The sequence below is a fragment of the Clarias gariepinus genome, chromosome 21 (assembly GCF_024256425.1).
Source record: "Clarias gariepinus isolate MV-2021 ecotype Netherlands chromosome 21, CGAR_prim_01v2, whole genome shotgun sequence".
Classification (NCBI taxonomy): domain Eukaryota; kingdom Metazoa; phylum Chordata; class Actinopteri; order Siluriformes; family Clariidae; genus Clarias; species Clarias gariepinus.
The window spans coordinates 7,402,986-7,428,427 of record NC_071120.1 but is presented as its reverse complement, the minus strand read 5'-3'; the positions used below and the strand labels follow the sequence as shown (position 1 = coordinate 7,428,427).

The following is a 25,442-nucleotide window of genomic DNA, read 5'->3' as shown; positions in this document are numbered from 1 at the left end:
CTGACATAGCGATGCAGAATCTATTGTCCAAAAATCTCCCCAAAGTTGCCAAGGCGCTTAATCTGCTCTGTGTGCATGGAGTGTCTTCTCAGCAGAGTCTTTTTGGTCTTCTGGTCTCTGGGAAGGCTAGGGGCACAGGGCACAAAATGCCTTTGACCAGGGGCAACAGATTTGGTACCGGTTCCAGCTGCAGTGGCAAGAGCAGGTTTGGTTCCCTGGTCAGCGCCAGCAATAGTGGTGTTAACTTTGATATCTGGAATGGGTGCGTGTGGGTTCAGCGGTGGCAGGTAGCCTGGCCGAGTTTGTGCAATATGATCCAGCAGAAGAGCCCCAGATCCTCGGCGCTCCATCACAGCTGGGCTTCTCCTTTGGACTATGCTTTCCAGAGACTCCCTTGATCCAGACAGGGTGGAGGATCGGCTGTAAACTAGCTTGCGCTTTTCTGTTCCTCCTCCTGCTGTGCCGCCTTTGCAAAGCTCGTCTGAGTGCTGACTACCAAACTGAGGAAGCTGGGAATCTGAGCTGTAGTGGTCCATCCCAATGTTGCGGCGTCGCATGACATCCTGAAGGCTGGATACCGCCAGGTTGGGCAGGCAGTCTGGGTCTTTGTCTATGGGAACGGTCTCGCTGCCTGAAGCATCTTTAAGGTTATGGTGTGAGGCTGAATGTGGCAGTGAAACACCATCATAGGACATTTTCCTGCTCAGCCAGTTCACCTCCTTCTTTTGTTCCTTCTCGATTTCAGTTGCTTTGTCCAAAGCTCTGAGCAGACCAGTGGCATCCATGCTCTGATGACGTGCAACTGGCGAAGCTCTTTGAGGGAAACGACGATGGTTGGTAAAGCCAAAAGAGAGCTCTTCTTCCGGGGTGATATCTAGGAGCTCCTCTGTAAAAGACGAGGCCTTACTTTGCTGCAGCAACAGGGATGGTGGGATCTTCAGCCATGGCTCCGAATGTAACCTTTGCAGGTGAATTAGCTTGGCTACGTTGGCTGCTTGCAATGGAGCCCTTGAGTTAGTGGCAGTTGCAGGGGTAGAACCCATTGCTTGGTTTTCTGCCAGGTGTAAAAGAGCGTTTTGTGGCTGGCCTGAATGGGAGGAGACATGGGAAGGAGAGAGTTTAATTTCAGAGGGTGACATGCAGACGCTAGGGGCAAAATGCAACCGATCCTCCAAATCAGGTGTCAGAGGAACATTCAGGTACTGTTTGGTCATTTGTCTGCCAGAGGGGAGTTTGTCTGTGGTGATAATGATGACCTCCTTGCCTTTGGCCTTACAAGCATCTAGTAACACTCGTAAAGCTTCCTTGTCACCGGCGTTAACGGCATGCACTAGTGCAGAGGAACCTGAGTGGTCCTCTAAACTCAGGTCAGCTCCACTGGAAAGCAGCTGTGACAAAACCTCCTCCCCGGCTCGCTCCACACAGGCATGCATTAGAGCTGTCTTGCCCGATTTGTCCTGGATATTTGGGTCTGCACCGTTCTCAAGCAGATACCTGGGGAAACAATGGAATTACCATGTGACTCAGCAAAGTCCTAAATACCAAATAAATTTTCTATATCTAGTACCTGAATAAGCTACATGACTCGTTCAGTTACTAAAGTTATTCAGTAATGCTAATTATTTGGCTGAGCTACTGTATATAAGCCTTTAATCGTCCCTGATGAAACCATAAGAATTTGCATGTTATTTCAGCTCCTGTAATGCTGAAAACCGTGTCTGATGGGTCAGTTCGGTGGTGTTTGCACAGGGTATCGAGGAGGGTATACCTGACTATCTTGTGTTTCGGGACACTCTGAGCATCGGTATGGTGAGTCTTGCATGCGATCATCAGTGGTGTCTCTCCACGCTCGTTGCTTTCATTAATATAAGCCCCGCCTTCCAGGAGAAGACGGGTCAGCCGCAAACGGCAAAGATAAACAGCCTTTAGAAGGGAGTTGCCGTCGGTCCACACCTCTGTGGAGTCCTCCATGACCACTCGCAGTTTCAGGCAGACAGGCGTTTAAGGACTCATGGAGAAGACAGTGGCCGTCTGAGCTTTGGAGGGCTGCCAGTGGAAGACAGTCAGATAGTCAGGGGTGTAGTTCTAATATCATGATGTATTATAGCATGTAGTTGACTAGTAAACCATGCAAAATCATATTTATTAAGAATTGTATTTGTTGCTAGATGGGACATTGGTATTTTTCTTAAAGTTCAATAGCTTGAACCGTTTCAATAACGAGTTTGTCACACCACAATAGTATTTCAAGAAGAAGCAAGCTATTTCTGTTATCTCACTCCTTTACATAAGTCTCCAGATTGCATCATTGACCCAAGGTTCTTTCTTTTCTTTTCTTTTTCTTTCATTCTTTTTGTTTTCGCTCCTCAGTGTGTTAACTGAAATCAGGATGTGGGAAAAAGTTCTGTCTTAAAAACGCAGAAGGGATAGCAATGTGGTGGGCAGCAGGCATTTAAGGGCCTGACCTTTACTGCACCATTTTAGATTGTGCCAGGCTCGATCAGACTGCATTCATGAAGAGTGAAAAAGAGTGGAAGAAAGCATGCAGAGTTTTTTTTTCTCTCTCTTTTTTTTTTTTTTTAAAGGAATTAAACTTCTTTGGATGATGGAGTCTATTGTGTTTATGACCTTGTCCTCAGATCTAAAAAAAATATTTCTTTTTGGTTAAAGAGGCAATATACAAGCTCTCAGCATTAAATAGTTCTGGGACATCCATTTTTTGCAAAAAAAAAAAAATAAAAAAAAAATAAAATATATATATATATAACTCTGATTATTTTTTTTAGGATAATTACACCATGCCCAAACTTAGCAGCATGGCATGTATGAAATAAAAGAAAACACAGGAAGAAAATGGCATGTGTGGCCCTCTTCATCAGGGTACATACACACATACACATGCACTTTACCGGCAGGACCCCTGAGCTCTGGCTCCTAATGCTGTGCACCCCCGGGATGGCATTTATAGCCCTGTCATGCTTTGTGCGCTCTTCTCTGGGCCTTCAATCAGTCTCCTGAACAGAGAGAATCCTTAATGACATCGCGCTCGCTCGCTCTGTCTGCCTGGCACTGAAGAGCACGGAACAAACAAGCATCACCAGGCAGATCAGGGATCGAGATTGAAACACAAGTGGAACACCAAGCAGGCCACTTGACGCACAAGTGCAGAATGGCGATTCACGCTAGGTATCGCACTAGGTTACGCGTAGCGCTTATGATTTTTATTTCTGCTGCTTGCTAAATTATAAAGTAAGTTGAGCCCAGGATATATAATGCTACGTTAAAGCTTGTAAACCAGACCAGAACTGGCTTTGTCATGTTGCACTTTGTTATAAAACTATAAGAGCATATTTTTTTTTTTTTACTAATACACTCATTTGATGCAACACCCAAACTAAACAGTGCAAGTTTCCCTCCATATCTTGAGAACTGAACTGTGCGCATATAAAAGCTCCATGCTCCCTGCTCAGCTTACCTCGTGCTTCCTGCAGATCTTCTCAGTCCTCGAACAGGTTCAGTTCAAGGGGGTCTCTCACCACGACGGAAAAAGGCAGAGTGTTATCCAATACACCAGATGAAAAGGACTGAAGGATCAACAAGTGCTGGCTAAATGAGCCCGAGAGCATGTGAATGTGAGCATGAGAGAAAGGGAGCGTGAACAAAATCGAGAGAGCGAGGGAACAGGTGTGTGAGCTCTCAGGTCTAGAGGCAGGCGGTGCCTTACAGTAGAGCGTGTGCATGAAAGAGAGAGAGAGAGAGACAGAGAGATACAGGAAAAACAGCGATGTGACGGTGCCTTTCGCATAGCGAGCGTCAACACACGATAGAGTTATTATTCTGACGTGAATGAGGTGGCTGAGCTCGGAGTTGTTCCGCCCCCACAAGCAACACATTTCCACTGTCACTTCGTCCCTGACCTAAAGGCCACAGCAGTGTGCTTGCATCACCATGACGCCTTTTATTTTTCTTTCCTCCCATGATGCGGTGATGCTAGAACAGCGGCATTGACTGTGCTGACGAGGAACACGGCTGATGTACTTCGTCCAGGACGAGGGTGAAAAGTAGAAAGAAGGTCGATGGTATTGTTTGAGTCACCGAGTTGGGAGAATCCAGGTTCTGATCTCTCTGCTTTCTCAGTTCTCCGTGAATGACAGCACGTGAAGTTTACTTGTCATTTTCGGGTTAGTTATGTACAATTATTTTATTCCACAATAAAAAAAGAGGCAGAGGATCCAGGGTGTTTAACATGTTTTGATCATTTCAAAACTCACATTATGAAGCATAAAGAACTTTGCACATGAAAATCATACAGTATCCTTACTTTTTATTTAAAATATTAATCAACACATTGTGATTCCTTTTCATTCTGCTTCACCCCTCAACCTGCCTGTGTGTCGTAGTTTTTGTTTTATTTATTTCCTAGTTTCCTATGAAATGTCTTTGATGTGTAAGATACCAGAAAAACTTTACAGAAGCCCCGTTTAAATCACACTATATACTATATTGTGCAAAAGTTCTAGCACGGATCTTATATTTAGTACAAACTATTACATATATTTATTATATCTGTATTATACGTATACAAAACCATTCACTGTATCGGAGCATACCTTAAAAATGAATGAATAAATCACATTACAGAAGAACAGTTTAATGCCTATAAAGAAAACAACATATTACATGACACCAGTTTTCAGATGAGGAAAAAACAAAACTCCTGGATTGTGCATTAACATAGACAGGGCCAGAGGTGGGAATCGAACCCAGACCCTGAAAGTGCGAGGCTACAGTGCTAACCACTTTGCCACCATGCCACCTGATTATTTCAAGGAAAGAGTTTTCAAAGCAAATTTTGACTGTATTTATTGTTTTTTTTTAGTGCTCTTTATAAAAGTTTGTTTCATGTAGAAATGTTTTCAAAGGCATCTTTGCTTATGAGATTTTCCTAATAAGTAGTGTAATTAAAACAGTTGCTAGGTTTTACTGAGCGTAAAATATGCCAGAGTTCTTCTTATAACTTTGTCACACTCGCTCCTTTCCATTTTCATGCAAAAAAAAATAAAAAATCAGAAGTGTACGATCCTCATTTAAAAACTGATCTGTCATGTAATACGTCAGTTTTGTAAAAAGATTTTTTACAGGTATGCAAATGTTCTTCTGTAATGATATTTATTTATTTATAGATTTTTAAGTTATGTTTGTAAATGGTGAATAGTTTTTGTACATCATAATGCAGGCATGATAATTGGTACTAAAGAAAATATAAGACCTGTGTACAGTACTGTAGGACTCTGTAGGACTCCTTGTTTCTTTTAGATCTTTACTATTCACTGTATGGAAACAAAACCAGAGTGTGTAAATGTAAACACGCATTTCACTGCATATCGTACTGTGTATGACTGTGTATGTGACAAATAAAATTTGAATTTGATACAATGTAATGCACAACACCTCTTATTGGGTCTATATTTATTCCACTGATGTTACTGCTGGTAGCAAAAGAAGAATGATCCTGTCTTATGTAATGATTCCGTCTGGAATTAAGTCTGTGTGTCATCATTTAAGGAACAAAACAGGGGAGTTAGAGGGAGCTTGGGGTCGGTGGGGGGTGATGGGGGGCAGGAGGGAACTGCCCTGCCGATCACACTAATTCCCAGCTTAGCTTTAGCCTCCTGCTGGGACCTGAAACCAATCAGCCTCAAAGGTTAAAGCGGATTGCAGACTTTTGGCTTTTGTTAAACGGGGATGTGTGTGTATTTTTACGTGCGTTTGATCCATACGGGTTTGAATTCAACCCGAGCGCACGAGAACCTTTTGTCAATAATTAGCTCTCGAGACGAAAGACGGGATGCATATTTATGAGAGGAGAGAGGATGGGCCGTGTGAGCCGGGCTAAACAACAGCCATCACTCTCTCTCTTGCGCGCACACACACACACACTCACACAATAGAGATGAGCTGTAAGTGCAAGGACACAACAAGGCAAGGATGAAACACAGAGATGAAGAGGCTTTAACTGGTTGAAACTGGCTGAAACAGCATTTAAAATCTTTAAATTTTTAAAGTTCAGAGAATTACCTGGTTTCAGAAATATTGCTTATAAGTAAATGTCATCGTTATACACACACACACACACACAGATCTCAGTAATAAGCAGGTGTGTAAGATCTTTTAGCAGCAAACACATCAATGCTCCACACTCTCATAGACTTCAAATACGTACTGCAGCCCCTTCTCCTCCTGCAGTCCTGCCGGCACTCCAGGGAACCTGCGTGAAGAGACACCAGACACGTGAATATAGGTGGGAGAAAAACTCGTCTCGACACTTCACCCAGTGTTCTCGCAACCCCACCGGGGTGCTACAAGCTCCTAAAACCTAAGCGAGAACAGGAACTAGCTTCACCATATCAAGTTTCAAAATAAATGGAAAGACAGTATGACATGTCTGTAATAGCTGCTGTGGCGTGAGAGGAATAAAACACTCTGGGACGTGCTGTTACGGGAAACTAATCAACTCCAGAGTGTTAAATCACACCATTATTAATATTCAGCAGAACACAGAGTCCCCCTGATTGAACACCTTGTAGAGGTAAAAGCGATTGGGAAGGGCACGGTCGGCTCTAAAATTATTGGCACCCATCATGAAAATGACATAAAATACACATAAGAAAATGTGCTAATTTATTGCCACCCCAATGAATATTAATATTTCACAAAAACATATATACTGTAATATAAACCGTCAGCCAGAACAAATAACGCAAACAGAACAGTCCCCCCCACCTCCCCTCTGATATGTCTACGCATTCTGCACTGCATCTCAACTACTTATATGTTGAGATAACAACCGGAATGGCATGTCTTCCTCGCCACGTCTCTTTGAGACGTCTGAATGGAAGATGTTGACTTCTGTAGACTGTTTCGGACTTTGATGTAGTGAACACGAGCGTGCACGAGCCAACTAATCCACTTACGGCCATTGTAATGGAAAAACGATGTCGTCGAGCACTTCAAGTCGGTGTGGAGAACTGGATCGGTGCTTCAAGAGGAGCATGGTTTAAGACTTACTGCATGGTTTATAAGAGACTCAGAAGAGATAAAGCTCTCGGTTTTTGTCATTAAGCAGTAATTGGACATTTTCTGCTGTCCTGGTGATGTTCGACTTGTGTACATTTGATGTGTTACACCACAGCTGCTAAATTCAACTTAAACTAAATTTCCTTCAATAGAAAGAGGAAAATAAATCAATCAATAAATAAATAAACAATACTAGATGATTGTCCAAGTGACTAATGCTGCACTCACTCGGGAAGGAGTTTGAACTTGTCTGGATCGATGTCAGGAATAAAGGTGTCGCAGTCAAACTGCTTCAGGATCCTCGTTACGAACAGACGGCGGCGTCCCGAGCTCTCCATCGCCTCCTGCCAGACAGAAACCAGATGGTTCACAAATATACAACAGTTCCAGGCCCCTTCATTCTCAGTACAGTGTGGAGTTGTGTTTAAATGGGTTGGAATGACATCTGGTGGTTTATATACAGTATATGCATATATATGTTTGTTAACAACATAACACTGTATGTTACTGAGTACATTACGTACAGCATTAATGTCTGAGTGCCGTGAAAGGATCTTACAGTCGGTCACACTGTGCATGCCGTCAGCTCTGAAACGTTCCACAAGAAGCGCCTCGTAGATAAAGAGAAGCCGAGGGAGGAGAAGAAGAAATGTGAAACAGGAGCACAGAGAAAATAAGGGGGCTTTTGTAAAAAGCGTCCTTGAGCATCGCCGTTGCCATGCCGACTGAACGAGGAGAGCAGAGGGACAGTGAAGAAACATGCGGCACGGTGTGTGTGTTTAAAGTTAAAAACTTTAATGCCATTCAATGCACAATAACACACAGAGACGAGCTCAGACATTTTATCTCATCCTCAGCTCATCTGCAGCGTCTTTATGAAGTAAAAATTACTTTTACTCTAATTTTAATTTGAAGTGCTGCCTCACACACACACACACACACACACACACACTATAAAATATCCTACAGGCTATTTAAAAGAAAATTTGCATTAAAAGTAATGGGAGTAGTATATATAAAACCATTTGGGACATTTATTCGAAGATTACAGACTGTACATTCCAACCTTTATCTAAATAAATAAAAATTAATTAATTAAAATGAAATAAACACTTTCCTTACATATTAAAGACAAGGTGATCTAATGCACTCCTACTCTCTCTAAAGCCAATCTAGTGACTGCTTATTTGATTGTTACTTTCCAGCTTCCAGATAAGACGATTATTATCTGATCCTCTCCATGGTGTTACAACACACAGCTAGTCAGGGCTACAGGGCGCGAGTGACTGGAGCCATAGTGATCCTTGCCTGGTTTAGGTATGGATATGGGGACTGCTTCAAACTAGTAGAGTGGTAGTGTGTGTGTCCTGATGTCCAGACCATAGTTAAGATTTCAAGAATCAGAGATGAAGCATTATGGGAGGCGTGTTTTATAAAATGATAGTAGCATCATGGGACCAGCGTATGGAGCTCAGAATGGCTATTCGGTTGGCTCTATAGTGTCTAAGTAGAAGAACTTACGTTACTACAGGGTGTGTGAAAAGTAACTAGGCATTACAAATCATCTAAAAGTCCATATTTTCAATACAATTTATTGAAACAAATAGCACTTGTACTTTATTACATAGAAAAATAAAAGCTAATATTTAAATTTCAGCAAAGACACCAGTGGCGTCAATCCGTTTCCGTAAACGTTGGTTAGATTCTCTTTTTTAAAAAAACAGGTCTTAAAAGCTCCTTTAAGGTTTTCAGTACACCATGGACTGCAACTTCAGTTTGGTTATCCTGATGTCTTAGAGCCGATGCTTCCTAAACTCTGGGTCATATTGGGTTTGTATTTGGGTTGCCATTGTCACGATTAAAGACTGCAGTACACCTGTCGGTCACACGGGGGGGTGAGTTTTCTACCACTGTCTTGGTGGGGAAATAAAAACAAACATAGCCTAATGACATTTAATGACACTTAAAGACAATATGCCACGTCAGGTAGGTGATACAGGCACTCAGACCTAACTCCACCATTGGTAAAGACATTCTGCCACACTGCCATTATAATATCTTTTGTGTGTTTAATTTCCCGTATTCTTGACTCCCATTTAGTTTTTGTTTTTTTTCTTAGTAAAATTAGATTAGTCTCTTCCATTCTACACGGTCAGGATCAGGTTGAGCTCTGAGGGCTCATGTTTTTTTGTTTTGGTACAGGGTACAGCTTATTGCATTGTTCAAGCAGGTTAACTCGATCTGACTCAATGCATGTAAATGATCACTCTAGTTCGAAGGATCCAATTTGCATGCTTTGGGGGAGCTAACTAGCACATTTCAATCTCTGGATCTATTGTTCATTGACGCAGACTGGGAAGTGTTTGGAGGAAGCACAGTTGGAACACTAGTGGGATTTAGCAGGTACGTTCATGTCCTTCCACTTTAAACAGGTAATAATATAGAGGTGCTGGTTCTAATAATTTACTTATGTTTTTTCAAAAATTATTATGTTTATTCGATTAATGTGTGCCACACCCTGTTGTGTACGTGCGAAGGATATCTGCTTCCTCTAGCGTGAACTATACCGTTACTGCTTATCAGGGATGAGGGAAGGCCTTTATATTAGGACCGGTCAATTCTGTGGCACACAAAAGATTGTCTGTGTTGTCTTCAATAACTCCACCAGAATCTTTTCTTTATTTTTTATTTTTTATCTTTGATAGCCCAAAGTAACATCTAGTCATTCTATACAGGCAGATCCAAAACTAAGTGCTTTTTATTTAATTTTTTTAATTTGTTACTTAATTTGTGGTTTGGGACACGTCCATACTGGAGTGAGGTTTTTATGGCCTGTGTAGTTACTAGACCGCGTGCCCAAACCGCTCTCTTAATGTTGAATTTTAAGAGACATTTGAGGAGGTAAAAGGCCACCGTTTCTTTATAATCTTACAGGTAAACTATTTACATGTTTTCATCCCTTGTGATTTTCATGAATTTATTACTGAGTTTGATTAGAAATAATAATTATAGCTGAGAACAGACATATGTGCCGCTCAGTTAAATGAACTTGAGTTCTTGTATTTGAAGTTAGTTTGTATGCTTCACTTGATTTTTAAGTGATAAGACTAATGTTGTAAGGAACAGGCTAAAGGTTTAAAATTGTAACAAAATCAGGTGAAAATGTAATATTGAATCAGGATAGTTATAAAAGCGTTATACAGTACTAGAATTGAAACTAAGAATCAGGATAATATTGTATCGGGAGATGACTGGAGGTTCCCGTCTCATCCCTATAGTGTACTATACAGTGTGTGGCCTATATAGGGAGCAGGGTGTAGTTTTTGACAAATCCACATTAGCCATGGTAAAGCTTTGGTGATGTTCTTCTGTAGTGAATGTGTGGAATGTGTGCGTGTGTGTGGGATTGGGACTCTCCCAATGATCATTGGACCTTGTATAGTGAACTCCCGCCGATGATCCACACTTGATCAGCTTGAGCCTCGAGCTCTTGGTTCTCCAGTAGACACAGCGCTGAGCTAAAGTCAGGGGCTAGGTAGTGTGCTCCCTCTGGGGCTGTCCTAAATTAAATAATAAAAAAAAAAACTAATTTCACTGATTTCAGATTAAGACATTTGTCTAAGTTTGATAAGAGATGATCTCACAGAAACCGCATGTACAGTGGATATCAAAAGTCCACACACGGCTGTGAAAATGCCAGGCTGTTTGATGTTAAAAAAGGAGCCCATGATAAATAATTTTAGAATTTTTTCCTCCTTTAATGTATCCTGTGCAACTGAACTGAGAAATATGACAGATCTTTTAAAATAAAAGGAGAATAAAAAAAGTGTGCACACCCTCTTAATATTGGGGGTGTGGCTGTGTTAAGAATTAATCAATCACTCAAACTCATTTTTAATATCTGTCAGGACATATCAAAAGTGTCTCTGATTAAAACCAGATAGTTGTTCAGCTGTTCTAGTAGGATGTTCCTGACATTTGCTTAGTTGCATCTTATAACAAAAGCCTCAACGCATCAAAGAGATCTCACTGTTGAAAGGCATCAATCAGAAGAAGTGTATAAAAGAATTTCCAAGGCATTAAATATACGCTGGGAAGACCATCTTCAAAAAGGGGAGAACATATGGCACAACGTTGACATTACCAAGAATGAAATGATGAAAAAACAAGAAGAAAACAGATCAGAGTGGTAAACAACAGTAAATACGTTGTTGGAATTTCTGGTTGTGTCTCCTATATTCTTCATCTGTCTGAGCAATTGAGAAGGGTGGCTAGATGGAAGTCTTTTCTTACGAAGGAAAGCATCCAAGAAGCCTGGCAAATTTGTAAAATCATACATAAAGACTCCCAAAAGGTTGCAGAAACATGTATTTGGGCTGATAAAACCAAGGTTGAACAACATCACCTTAAAAAAAACACCATCCTCACAATGAAGCATGGTGGTGGCGGCATCATTCCTTGGGGCTTTAGTCAAGGTGGAGGAAATTGAGAACAGTTCTTCATACCAGGCAATTTCGGTACAAAATCTCCAGGAAATATGGCTTCACCACGAGAAGGTTATCGGTTTAGAAAGTTCTGGAGCTCAGACCTGCATCCATTTGAAAATCAGTGGGGTGACGTGACGAGGGCTGTGCACAGGAAATGGAAGAGTGGGCAAAAGTTAAGATGTACAGTACCATGCTGTTAGACTCCTTTATCACAAAAACCTGGCATTTTAACAAGAGTGTGTAGGTGTTTTACATTGACTGACCGTTTTAGCAATTAACTGAGTTCACTCGAAATTCTTACTTCAGTTCTCGGCTCAGGACTACGTTAATCCTGTTCTTGAGAGGCCGGTTCTGTTCTGGTATTGAGAACCAGGTCTTCCTACCCATGATAACCACATTCTTTTTACCTGTCACACATACACAAGCAGACAAACAAACACACACACACTTTGTTTACAGTCGGTGTTTACAGTACAGTAAAACCTGATTTGTGCTTCTGAGCCAAGTCTACAGCTCTTTTCTGCCTTCAACATCCTTAGCTCCAGCCCCAACAATATCCACTCAGCTTCGTTCACCAAAAGAAACTCCAGACTCCAGAGTGGTGAAGAGATGAAGTATAGAAATCCCATCGCCAACTAGCCTTTTAATCTTTGTGCAGCAGGCATAGGACACTTGGGTATCAGAAGCATAAATCAATTCTAATACAGAACTAATGTGTGCATTAGGTAAACTTTAAAATTAAATTAAAAAAAGGTTGTGAGATTTTGTTTACCTTCTACTGTAGGGGTCATGGTCATCTTCTGGAAGTGTTTGAACTCATTACTGCAGACACAAAATGGCAGATATTAAAATAAAAAATGATACAGTAAAATGTATAGTTAAATCACCACAAGTGAGTTAACATATCCATGACTAATGCTCAGAATTTCAGTGCCATAGTCGGACTTCACTGTCCTGAGTGTTTATTACAAAAACTAAATAGCGTCAGGGACACCATAAAGAAAAAAAGAAAAGAAATAGTCACAGACTTCAATATTTCTTTCTACCGATTTTACTGGAACTAGCTATTTAGCAATTGAAAAAAATAAACTTTATAACCTTCCTTTAAACAAACTTAATGCAAATTACATATAAAACACACACAAAATGCTGTAAAAAATATAAAACACAAGCAAAAAACCCAGTCACATTACATAGTGACCAAACCGTTGCCAAGCCTACAGGCTGATCCATAATGCTATAATCCATATAACAGGTGTTATAAAATACAACAGTCTAACAGATTATATGTCACAATCAATATCGAAAAACAGCTCAGTTAAAATAGATATTGTGTTCAAAAAGCCCCTCTGCAGTGATTGCGTAGAGTAAGTTATGGTTAAAAATTTGTTTAATGAAACTCTTTATTATTCTTATTCACATATTTATTTATTAAATCTTATAAATCTCGCAATTTGGTATTCTTTGATAGTCTTCAGAAAGTCTGCTTGGAGTTTTCCAAAATCTGTGTATTATAAAAATGTGCTCCACTAGAAAAACACGATCTTTGATGGTTGACATTTTCACACAATACACCAAGGTTAAGCGAAGAACTCCTTGGATACATACAACAGGCTGAAGGCGCCACTGTATAACTAACCGACATAATTTATGAACGCCTTTTATTTTGATGTGAGATCACTACAACATTGTATTTCTCCCTGTGTATACAGCTATGTTTAATAGTGAAAGTAAAAGTATTTCGACACACACAGTGTGAAGAGAACGCAAGTGACTGGGACTAAACAGCTGTGTAGCCTTAAGAAAACCACTTATCAGTGAGAGTAATCAGGGGAAAAGGCTTCAGTTTGTTAGGTGGAGAGTGGCACTGGCTACCCAGGCCCCAATTACAGGAGAGCCATTATAAGTCTAAAATTAAAATCAGACTTACAAGTACATGTATAGTTATATAAAAAATATGATTTAAGAAAAAAAAAGGGGGGTCCCAATGAGAGTGTTTATATATAGGGCTCAGAGTTCTCTACTACGCCCCCTGCTGTCCTGCATGGAGCCGCTGCAGAGCATGTAGGTGGGTAGTTTATTTTGTGGGGGTGAATACTTTATATGTCAGTTGTGCCAACTGGAATAAATACCCTTTACACACGTTAACACTGCAATGCTAAAATATACTACAGAACCTGAGTTGGCGTTAAACATAATGCCTGAGCATGCGCAGTTGGGCGTCGAGTGCGTGCACGCGCAGAACTAATGCTCTTATTTTCAGATTCTCACCCCAGAGACTTTTTTTTTCTCACTCCAGAGACTTTTCTGAAGTGTTAGTAGTCCTGTGACACACTAGTGATAATAATCTATCTACCCCAGGATAACCGACACGTTCGCTCCGCACAACTGTTATCGAATCCCAGACGCCCCGTCACGCGCTACTCACGTGCACTACGCAAGAAGTGAAAAAGCAGCGTCATGTTGTCTATATAGTTCACTTTGTTTACAAAACGGTTAACGTAGATATTTACGATGCGGGCGGCTTTACCTCAGCCTGACGGGGTGCCAAGGAAGGTTTCCACTTTTCCCTATCCCCATGTCCGGACAGACCGCGACGATACAGTTCAGCACGCGACTCATGACTAACGGTTCACGTTTAAACTGTTTTTAAACTATTTAAAACCGTCGTAACGGACCCCCGATGTATACTGATGAATCCCCTTTACTGATGAATCCCCTTTACCCCCTGACCTTTACTCAGTCACGCGGGGAGGGCAGGAGTTCGCGCCAGTGTTCACGCGCTTCTTCTTTACTTGTTTTTAGCTTCATTTTAAGCTTACTGCCGCCTGCTGTACCGGAGATTTTAGGGAAAAAAGTATGAAAAAGGCTACCACTTAGTTAACTAAGCAAATCGATAAGAGCCTCCCATTGTATAATTCATGCAGTGATTAATATATTTCAGCTGCAACAAGTTATTTAACCCATGCAGTGAGGAGCTTCTGATTTCTTAAACAACCATGCTAGAAGGATGACCACAGGATGTTGGTCATGGCGAAAACGTTACTCTGTTTTATAAGGGTCAAATCATTGTTCCGCGAGAAAAGAAAACAACTAAGGAGAACAGCTTGGGAAGAAATGTGGATTCAATAAAGCAATCTGGTCCTGAATGAGCATGATGAGAGATCGCTTAAACGCTTAGTGAAATCACATTATAAAATAAACATCAGTAGATCTCACAGCTAGGCTTTACCCACACCCACAATGCGAAGAGACCTCAAGGGACTGGGACTAAACAGCTGTGCAGCCTTAGGAAAAACACTTATCAGTGAGAGTAATCCAAAAATATATATATAATACTTAAATTTATGGAGCATTGGAAAAGGGTCATGTGGTTTGATGAATCCAGATGCATCCTGTTCCAGAGCATCAGGGTAAAAACCGAGGTGGAGAAAGTGATACACCCATCATGCCAAGTGCTCACTGTACAAGCTGGAGACAGTGTTATGATCTGAGGTTGCTTCTGCTGTTCAGGTCTAGGATCAGCATTATGTTTTGTCTTAAAATGACTCCAGCATGTTATAATTCACTTATACATAGCCCCCGAGTGGTGTAGCGCGAAAGTGCTTGCCCTATCATCCGGAGATCGCTAGGTAGATTTCCAGATGATGCTGTTGCCTCCTGTAGCTGGGGGCCGGGAGAGAGTTGATTGGCCGAACTCCTTAGAGGGGAGGCACTAGCTCTAGCACTAGGAGCGGATGGTAGTGATGGGTCGTTCATGAACAATTCGTTCTTTTTGAACGAATCTTCAACATGACTCAGATGAATGAGTCGTCTTGGAGAGTGATTTTTTTCATTTTCTATTAGGCATGCATGCGCAAAGCATCGCAAAACCTCCGTATGTTATATACAGGAAACAGTATTGAACGATTCTCAGCAATAAGTCTTCAAGTCTCGAGTCGTTCGTTCTTTTGACACGTGACTTCCATAGACGCTATGCAGGTGCAGTACACAGGAAACAGTATTAAACGATTGTGCTAGTGAGTCCAAGTCCCGAGTCATTCGTGACTCCCATAGACGCTATTGCGGTGCAATAGATTTAAAAGAACGAAAGACTCAGATTGGAAGATATGAGAGGTGAGCTACTCACTTTGTTTATTATAATATGTCCTTGGTTGCATTGTAATATTTTGTATAACTGGAACTATAGCCAAAATTTGTGTATATAGACGTATTGAGGGTATTTTTATTGAAAACGCAACATTTTAATTTATTTCTGATCAAAAGAACAAAATGAACAAATGACTCAAAAAAAAATTCGTTCATTTTGATGAACAAGATTCAAAGAACAGAGTCACTAAAATGATTCGGACTTCCCATCACTAGCGGATAGCGCTGTCCTCTGAGTGCGTTATGCCACCCCCAACAGGGTATGAGTGAGCAGTTCAAAAAGACGCAGTTGGCTGTTGGCTGAATTATCCCAGTATAAATATTCAGTTTAATTTATTCTAATTAATTTATTCTAATTAATATCTATTGGCACAGGTTTTTGTTTACATTGAGCAAGTAGCTTATTAGTAGCTCATTTCAAAGTAGATTATCAAATCTGATACATAACTGTTCTAGATTCATAACATAACATTCAGATTATACTTATGGTGCAGGTTAAACTTCAGGCAGATATCTAAGTACTGCAAAAGTTATAACAAATTCTGTCCGGAGATTGATTTAAGACACACCCACAGATTAACGCAGGCACAGTAGGCTGTCAAAGTTTGCTATTTAGAATCTGGCACATAACTGATCATAACTTTACTTCTACTTAACATTTTGGTCCCATTTATGGTGCAGGTTAAACTTCAGGCAAATATGAAAAACTACTGGAAAATTTTGTTAAATTCTGTGCAGCCAGTTTTGCATGATGCTGTGCCAAAATTTGGCTGGACATACAGACAAAAATACATACAGACACAATGTTTTTCTGAGAATGGTTTCAGTCCTCCAGTGTATGAATATAAATCAAATATATCATTGAAAGAGTGAGTTCTAACCAATGTACAGACAAAACTTTGCTTTGATTTATATAGATACTCTTTGATATGAGTTAGAGAGTTGATTTTATTCAATTCAATTTTATTTATATAGCGCTTTTAACAATGGTCATTGTTTCAAAGCAGCTTCACAAAAACAAAAGAAATTCATAAAAAAAATAATAATAATTTGTGTATGTGTGAGAAAAATGTGTCTAGATAATAATGAGATGAATGAATGAAATGTCTCTGATGAGCAAGCCAAGGGTGATGGCAACAGTGTCAAGGAAAAACTCCCTGAGATGGCAATAGGAAGAAACCTTGAGAGGAACCAGACTCAACAGGGAACCCATCCTCATCTGGGTGATAACAGATAGAGATGATATAACATCATGTGTGTTATGCAGCTGCAAGTACAATATAACAGAAATTCTTTAAATTAACATGAAGTCCAGTTTAGCATAGGGATGGGTCAGTAGGTGCAGAGGGCAGATGGGGTCTGGATCACTGGGAGCACAGGAGCAGGAGGTGTAGCTCCAACCATAATAAGGCAGAATCCAGCTGGAGCTGGTCCTTCTCTGGATGCCTCAGGATCCTCACAGGGTTGGCCTTTGTCTACTGAAGCTGGTACAATCTTATGATGCCTCGGGATGGGTAGAAAAGTACAGAACAGATGGAGAGAAATGTCTGGAAGGCTATTTCAAAGCTTTGGAGCTAAATATTTTGTAGATTTTGAAATTCTGGGAATTACAAGAAGTCCAGAGTTTTGTGATCTTAAGGAGCGTGGTGGATTATAGCGTATCAGAAGACTGGTTAGGTATGTGGGAGCTAAACCATTTAAGGCCTTGTATGTAAATAATACTATTTTGTAATTAATTCTAAACTGAACAGGTAGCCAGTGCAGTGATGATAATATTGGGGTTATATGATAGAGCCAGGGGTAGCTCAGTGGTTAAGGCATTGGACTACGGTTCGGAAGATTCCAGGTTCAAACCCCACAACCACCAAGTTGCCATTGTTGGGCTCTTGAGCAAGGCCCTTAACCCTCAACTGCTCAGATGTGTAATGAGATAAAAATGTAAGTCGCTCTGGATAAGAGCGTCTGCTAAATGTAAATATGATCATATGGTTATATGATTTTAGTCCAGTTGCTAGTACTGTGTTCTCTCTATAAGTCCAAACCATCTGAACTCTAGCCGTACAATTTAAGCTGCATATTTCTGTCTTCAATCTCTTCCAGGAAGCAACCATGCAGACCTGGATTCAGTGAGTGACACCAGAATACTGCAGACATCTTTTCGACTCTAAGCCTAGCTGAATTCAGCAGAATTTGAAGAATAAAGCACTTTATACTAAATATCGATTGCTGTAATACAACTTAATTGCATAAAATATCAAATTGTTTTAATTATTTTGATTTTCACAATTTATTTTTTTTAAATGTCATTAAAATTTGAATTTCATTTTTCAAAAAAAGCTGTTGAACCACAATAAATGGCAAACCGACCTAAAACATTTTTTCAGTCAGTTTTACCTTGAACAAGTACAATAACAGTACAGTATAATTAAAAACTGAATGGTTAAACCATGATTCAAATATTAATTTGCAACTTGTACAGTACAATATGGCAAACCTTCCCAAGGTCATTGTCTTTAAATAAAAATATGTTTGTAAACCTGAGCCTGGTTAAAGTTTGTTTAATATGCACATTTTCATGAACTTTTTCATTTATCTCAGTCTCGGCAGGTATAAATCAGGAATAATACTTTATGTTCAACAAGAACAAGGGTGTGATGGTCAGATGAGTAAAGTACTTACATTTGGCCTTAGCATGTAAAACTGTCTATTTTTTAAACAAAACTATCCAGAATCATGTAAACTTTCATTTGTCTTTCAGGGATGAATAAGTGAATATTTCTGTAGAAGGACGTTGTTGCTGTTAATGTGATCTCTCTCTCTCTTGAGGGAAGACTTTAAAATTAATATCTCCAGTTCTGCTTCAACTCCCCATTTCAGCAATACTGTCAAAAACTGCATCACACCATTAGCTCTTAAAGCCTCAATTAATGCTTTCAAATATAACAGGAATTATATTCGGATTATTACAATCTCTCTTTTTTCCCCTCTGAATTGCACCAGTTAAAGAGGAAATAAATTATATGAAACCTTGGAATTAAGTACAGTAGTGCTAGTGTTGTGCACATGTTTAATCAGTTAACTACAGTGATGCTGGCCATGTGTACATTTTTAAACAAACACATTTTTTTATACCACAATTATACATATATATATATATATATATATATATATATATAAAATGACAAATACATCATGCTTAGAGGGATTATTAACATCACAGTGCCACCTAAAGGCAGATTGTTATAGCAACATTGGTTAAACATTATGTTCAATTATAAGTAAGTGCGCAATACAAGAAGTGTTCAAGTCAAACCAGGACTCTGTTAATTTATGTGTCTCTGTTAATTTATGTTGTAAATTTATGTTGCATGTAGCACCTTGGTCCTGGAGGAACGTTGTTTCGTTTCACTGTGTACTAACTGTATATGGTTGTAATGACAATAAAGCCTACTTGAACTTGAACTTGACTTTTGATTGTGCAGAATAACAGAACACAGTCATAAGAGTAAAAACTCCCTTTATTCCTCTGCGCAGTGACACTGCCCCACCCTCAGCTTCGAGCTTACTGTCGCCCCTGGCATTGCCTGTCTGTGATAAAGGCCTCAACCTCATAAGGGACTCAACCCAAGGTCCGTACCGGGTGCCTCATGCTCGCATTCTCCAATAGTGTAACGGGTTTTGACTCATGGGCGGCACAACAAACACAGAAGAGTGGGAAAGGGCAAAGGGTTTAAGGAGCGGTCGGTGGCAGGGGCCGCTGCCCGCACGGGCCCACTCTGCCACTGCTCGCCAGCCTGTGCCCACATGCCTGCATGTGTACACACGTTCACATACTTTTTTTCCCTTTCTTTCTGTCTTCCCTCCTTAAACCCCTTTCCCTTCCCGACATTTTCTTTTATGTTTGTAGCATACCAAGAATACCAACTACTTTGCTGTTCTCACACACTTACTTATCGTTTATACTGCTTGATCCTGTATTTAGGGTCACGGGGTCTGGAGCCTATAAGTGAGTTAATATTATGCTGCTTTCTGGTACCAACCCTAACACTGATTTCGTTTAGTCACCGTGCTTCATCCAGTGCAAGCTGCGGAGGGATTAAAGCCTGCAGACCTGTTGGTTTTACAGCACAGCACTATACACCCGAATTAATTCTCCAGGTATCTGCATACTACTGACCCTTAGTGATAAAAATGTAAAGGGAACAAGATATAGTATGTTTTGAAAGCATTCACCAATATTTTCATATCTTACCATCTTTTAAATAGGATATTAATTATATAATAACTTATAAAATATGTTGAAGTATGATGGTGATAAGTTGCAATATAAATAAACGTAAACTCTACGAACGTGGATGTTCTATGGATGTGGGTTTTGGGATTGGTGTTTATGTGTTTGTCTATGGCAGCTGAAAAGGGTTGTCTTCAATAAGATTGGGGGCCAAGGATATTAGGATTTCGAGGGGTATCTCCAACCCCAATATCACAGGATCAGATACTGTAGCTTCAAAAAGCCGTGAAAAGTCTGACTTGTACTCCTCAACTGGAAGGTCAACCGGAACGGCTATGCACTAAAGTAGAGGTGCTGGATTCCAAGGCATTAATTCTCTGACCCTCTGCAAGGTGAAGATCACCATGGTCACCACCCAGGTTGTCCTCGACTGTGAGGACTAGAGGGACATCAGTAATGAACAAGCATCCTGGGATTAGGTATTAGCTCTGTGTTGTTTAAAGTTCGGTATAGGCCAAGTGTTGTAAGTGATCTAAGTAAATGAAAACGCTACGTATGTTAGGAAAAGCATAAAACAAACTGAACAACAACAAAAGATGCTACTAAGTTGTTTTATTTATGTGATCATCAATCAAATATACAGTGAGGAACTGCAGAGAACATCACATCAATGATTTAGTGGAACTCAGTCATATAACTCAGTGTACCTCCTTTGCTCAAACTACACCTAAAGCTATTGATGCCGCTCCTCACCGTGGCGTAACACGTTCCCAAAAGGTCGTCATACTTAATATCCTTGTCCCAGACCTGCAGCTTGACCTCATCGTTGACTTTAGCTGTACTAGAGACCACGTTGGTGCTCCATGTGGGGTTAGAACTACTGTTAATCACATAGGTTTGCCCCATGAGTATATTTCTAACAAACACCTTCACATAGGGTTCAGGAGGATTTAGAACATCACCGTCCAGACCTTTACCATTCATGCCATACACCCTTAGGAGAGCATCGCTAGGAAAGGCCAGGCATGCTAATAAGAACACGGTGAGGTACACCAGCTGAGGACTGGAGAAGAACATCATGGTTTGTATCTGTGTGATAGTACAAAAATTAATAAATAAATAAAATAATAACATTTTAAACAGGGGTAAATGCAACTATAAATGTACATATATCCAATATCTAAATTGCCCGTACACTTTCCCTTTACATATAACCATCAAAAAAACATCTTCCTTCAAAAGATTTTTTTTGTTCATTTATTTATTTTTTATTTTATTTATAATGTTACCATATGGATTGTTTCAACATTGTTTTACATGTTGTAGATAATTATTAATGTAAAGATGGATTAGTTCATTCTGTGATACATTAATATTTAGCCTTAGTTATATAAAAGCAGAATAAAGCATTTTAAAACCATTAAAAAAATTGCTAATGCATATTGATCACAAGTTTACACGCAAAATTAAATAATTACATTCACATGAGTTGTGTAAGAGCTCTCACCTGCATTTGCACTGCAGCAGAAATACCCTACCTCTTTCATTCATCTGACGTTTATATAAAGGCAATATACTGTAATCAAGACATCATCCTTGACTTCATCAGCCAGTGATGTTTGTTGCCACCTGAGCTTCAGCATGTCAGCAGTAAACAGTGATAAGAACTTTAACACCTGGTGCAGTGAGAAGAAACACATGGGTTGGAAAAGGCTGACATCTGAGAAGAGAACAGCTGTCTGCCAAAACCAACACTCACAGCTTGTTCTTCTCATCTGTATTTGAGCTCTTTGAAAGCTACATGTTTAACTACGGTATATGAGCAAAAGCATATGGACACTAGTATTGCGGAAAAATATAACTTCCAGTCATTTGAAATGGCTTTCCACTTCATTTTATTTTGTGCTTATTCAGCATTAGTGAGGTCAGGCAGCTTGTGAACAAACTTGGGAAGCTTGGGAACTGGCCATGATGGCCAGGTGCTGGTGTAAATTAGAATTGATATTGAAGTCACAGGAATATTTTTTCTTTTTAATATCTCTAAAACACCCATTTTCAGTGGAGCTGCAGGAGAGAAAGCCCCCTACTTAGTGAACCTTCCAAGTGAGCGAGGAGCAACAACAGATTGAGGGACACACCCATCACTGGCGCGCACCGTACCGCTTTCTTTTTTTTGTTTATTCATTTATTAATGTGACTTCATTAATATTGTTGTCACAGGAACATATTTCTTTTTAGTATCAATAGAACAATTATCTCAGAGGTTCCCTGATGGAAATCGATTAAACATGCCAAACATGAAACACATTTAAAAATGGATTAGTGAAGAAACCTAAAAGACACAAGTTTTTGCTAATATTCTGTAGTTTTATTGAACACAGTTACACCCTTGTGGTCACATGATGAGTACAGAGTCCAGAGATCTTGTTTAGACCGTATATCTGTAGTACCATGTGCCCTTCTTTAAGGAGGTACACTTAAGTTCTTTACCAGTTCCAGTCGAGGTTGAGGTTGTGTGGGTACACAATCCCAAACGGTCATGATATTCGATATATTTGTCCCACACCTCCATCTTCAGAGTTGCCTCAACCTTGCAGCTAAAATTAAACGCTTTGTTTCACGTGGGATTTTTTGTGCCGGTAATGACTCAGTTTGGCCTCCGCTGACCCCCACCGCACCACACCTTCATGTACAGGTCAGGGCGATTTGCACACACACACACACACACACACACACACACACACCTTTACTATGAAATAAAACATTGCCTACTTGTTAGAGCCAGCAGGACGGCATCTCCATGAAGTGTGTGTGTGTGTGTGTGTGTGAGGGGGGGGCTTAATCCCACTCAACCCCATAATGATGAACTGGGAGGCTAATTGTGTGCTAAGGCTTCTTGCCAGGCCTCATTAATGCTCTAATGGGTAAATAGTCAGACATTTCCACAGCCATGTTTCAAAACCTAGTGGAATGACCAGACCAGAATCCATCAGATCAGCTGATGCGGGCTGTGCACAGAAAATACCCCAACAATACCATGGATAGAGAATGTTTTTGTAAAAAAGAGCCTCACCAATGTGCTGGAGTACTCCAACCTGAAAAGGGCAAATCTGCTGTGGGGTGGTCACACACCTTTGTGTTTTGTTTTTTTTTTACGATAAGTGACAAAATTTCAACCAAGGAACTTTACAGTGGTGAATGAATTTAACTTGACAGTAATTTAGACTGTCTAGAAATTTGACACCTTTTTTTGGTCAATAAATGAATCTGACTTTGAGTGCATGTGGCTGGTATTTATTATAATTCTGCAGGTGTTTGTTGTAAAAAATAACTGAAGTCAGGGATGCCTTTAGGAGGAAAGTCACATAAGAATAATGGCAAACTGACAAACTGTTATGAGAGAGAAAGAATTGCCATTTGCACCATGTGTAAAGGAATGAACAGAAAAAGTTTAGATATTAAAATGTTTGATTAAATACCTTTTTGGAATAAACTGAAGTTATGGGTGGGCGGCATGATAGTGTAGTGGTTAGCACTGTTCCCCTGCACCCCTAGGGTCTGGGTTGGATTCCTGGCCAGGCTCGATTCCTGTCTCTGTGTGTATGGAGTACTGTATGAATGTTCTCTCCGTGCTTGGTGGGTTTCCTCCGGGTACTCCGGTTTCCATCCACAGTTCAAAGACATGCAGATTAGGCTAATTGTTGTTTCCAAATTGCCCACAGAGTGTGTGTGTGGCCTGTGATGGATTGGCATCCTGTCCGGGGTGTACCCTGCCTCGTGCCCTAAGTCTCCTGGGATAGGCTCCCTGCGACCCTGAATGCCGGATAAAATGGTCTAGAAGATGAGTGAGTGAGTGAAGTTATGGGTTTGACATTTTCATCTAATAAATGTAATGTGTCTGAATCACAGTATATACAGTAAACAACACAAAAATAGTGGAATTTAACATGAAACATTTGAAACAGTAAAAAAAACCTTTGATATTATTACATTTCATACCTGTATCTGAAGCTCCAAACTGGGTTAGAATTAGCCTTAATCACAGGGTTTGGGCATGCATGGTTTTGCATGAAGGATTAAGACGCTGTAAGACAACATTTTGCCCACTAACTACATTTCAACTTTAAAATTTTAAACATTTATTTTCACAATTAAGCTAGGAATCTATTATAGGTTCTGGAAATAACTTAAAATTAAAATGTACTTCATTTACTCACTATGATTTTCTGAAACCATTTCTCTCTATAATATAATGATTCTACATGAAGCTACATCATATAAATTTCCCGAATATCATATGATGAACAGAAGTACAATCTCTTATTCTTTTCTTCCTGATGTTAGAATAAAGTCATTTTTAACACAAAGCCCAGTTCTGTGCATTATAGACTGAATACACAGTAATTAATATAAAGATGTACTGCTTATTAATGAAAATTGATAAAATTGAAAATTAATATTGAATAAAATCTTTTTGTCCTATACTCGTCCTAAAAGGAAACTGGAGCGAAGAAATGTTAAAACCAATCAAACACAGGATTAACACATTTTTGAACGACATATTAAAAAAAAATACAGTCGACATTCAGAGTTAAATAATTACAATCACATGGTTTGTGAAAGACTTTAACAGTTCTTACCTGTTTTTGTGAAAACGTTTCCACAGCCATAATGCTGAACTCTCAAAATGCTCTCTCTCTCTCTCTCTCTCTCTCTCTCTCTCGCTCTCTCTCGCTCTTTCTCCCTGACTCTCGTTCTCTACATCATCCTTGATATTATCAGCTGTTTTTTTCCTTTTATGTTGGAGCTGTGTTTTTAAGACCTTGCCGTGTAGTATACCTCTATATCTCAGAGCATGTACAGTATTTAACCACGTCAGCTTCAACACAGTGATAAGAACATTAACACAGTTCAACATTAATACACCATAGAGCTCGTGTTGTGCTCAGGCACACCGTCATACTGAAACAGGGTTGGGCTTATTGGTCGTACTGAAGTAAAATTGTACAGTTGTGTGATTTAAACTATGCACGAGTACGATGGTCAGGTGTCCACATACTTTTGGTGACACGGTGTAGCTACTGGTATTGGTGTAAACTTGATGATCTATGGTTCTTTTAAGGAAAGGGAAACTGCATGTTGCGCATATGAACCACAATTGAAGAGCGATTTCACAAAAGGATTGGCGAAGAAACCTCAATAACAAAACTATTTTTTTGTTAATAGTCTGCAATTTTATTAAACACGGTTAGACTCACATGATAAATACAGAAATGTTTTTTTTTTTTAGACATAATATCTATAGTACAGTGTGCCTTTGGTCTTCAACGTACAGTGAAATTCTTTACCATTTCCACTCGCGGACACTTTATGGATACAAAACCCCAAACTCTCATCATATTTAAAACCCTTGCTCATCACCTCCACTATCAGACTGTCCCCAACATTGCAGAAGAATATAGCTGCTGTCGTCCATTTGGGGTCATGTGTTCCCTGAA

General features: G+C 39.9%; 3 protein-coding genes across 3 annotated transcripts; all 3 read right to left on the bottom strand.

Annotated features, from left to right (window-relative positions):
* Positions 1–17: 17 nt before the first annotated feature.
* ankrd34bb (ankyrin repeat domain 34Bb) lies at positions 18–3,785 on the bottom strand. The gene is made up of 3 exons (XM_053480688.1): positions 3,476–3,785; positions 1,769–2,046; positions 18–1,494 (listed from the first exon to the last, which is right to left on the bottom strand). Exons 2-3 carry the CDS (start codon positions 1,969–1,971, stop codon positions 21–23), a joined length of 1,677 nt encoding a protein of 558 aa, XP_053336663.1. The 5' UTR covers positions 1,972–2,046; positions 3,476–3,785; the 3' UTR covers positions 18–20.
* A 524-nt stretch (positions 3,786–4,309) lies between these two features.
* Positions 4,310–14,260, bottom strand: dhfr (dihydrofolate reductase). The gene is made up of 6 exons (XM_053480691.1): positions 14,095–14,260; positions 12,337–12,386; positions 11,866–11,971; positions 10,511–10,637; positions 7,306–7,421; positions 4,310–6,268 (listed from the first exon to the last, which is right to left on the bottom strand). The coding sequence occupies exons 1-6, from the start codon at positions 14,184–14,186 to the stop codon at positions 6,187–6,189; spliced, it is 573 nt and encodes a 190-aa protein (XP_053336666.1). The 5' UTR covers positions 14,187–14,260; the 3' UTR covers positions 4,310–6,186.
* A 6,279-nt stretch (positions 14,261–20,539) lies between these two features.
* On the bottom strand, positions 20,540–21,606 carry LOC128509640 (perforin-1-like). Its single transcript, XM_053481454.1, has 2 exons — positions 21,452–21,606; positions 20,540–21,033 (listed from the first exon to the last, which is right to left on the bottom strand). The coding sequence occupies exons 1-2, from the start codon at positions 21,455–21,457 to the stop codon at positions 20,620–20,622; spliced, it is 420 nt and encodes a 139-aa protein (XP_053337429.1). The 5' UTR covers positions 21,458–21,606; the 3' UTR covers positions 20,540–20,619.
* Between the last annotated feature and the right edge of the window lie 3,836 nt (positions 21,607–25,442).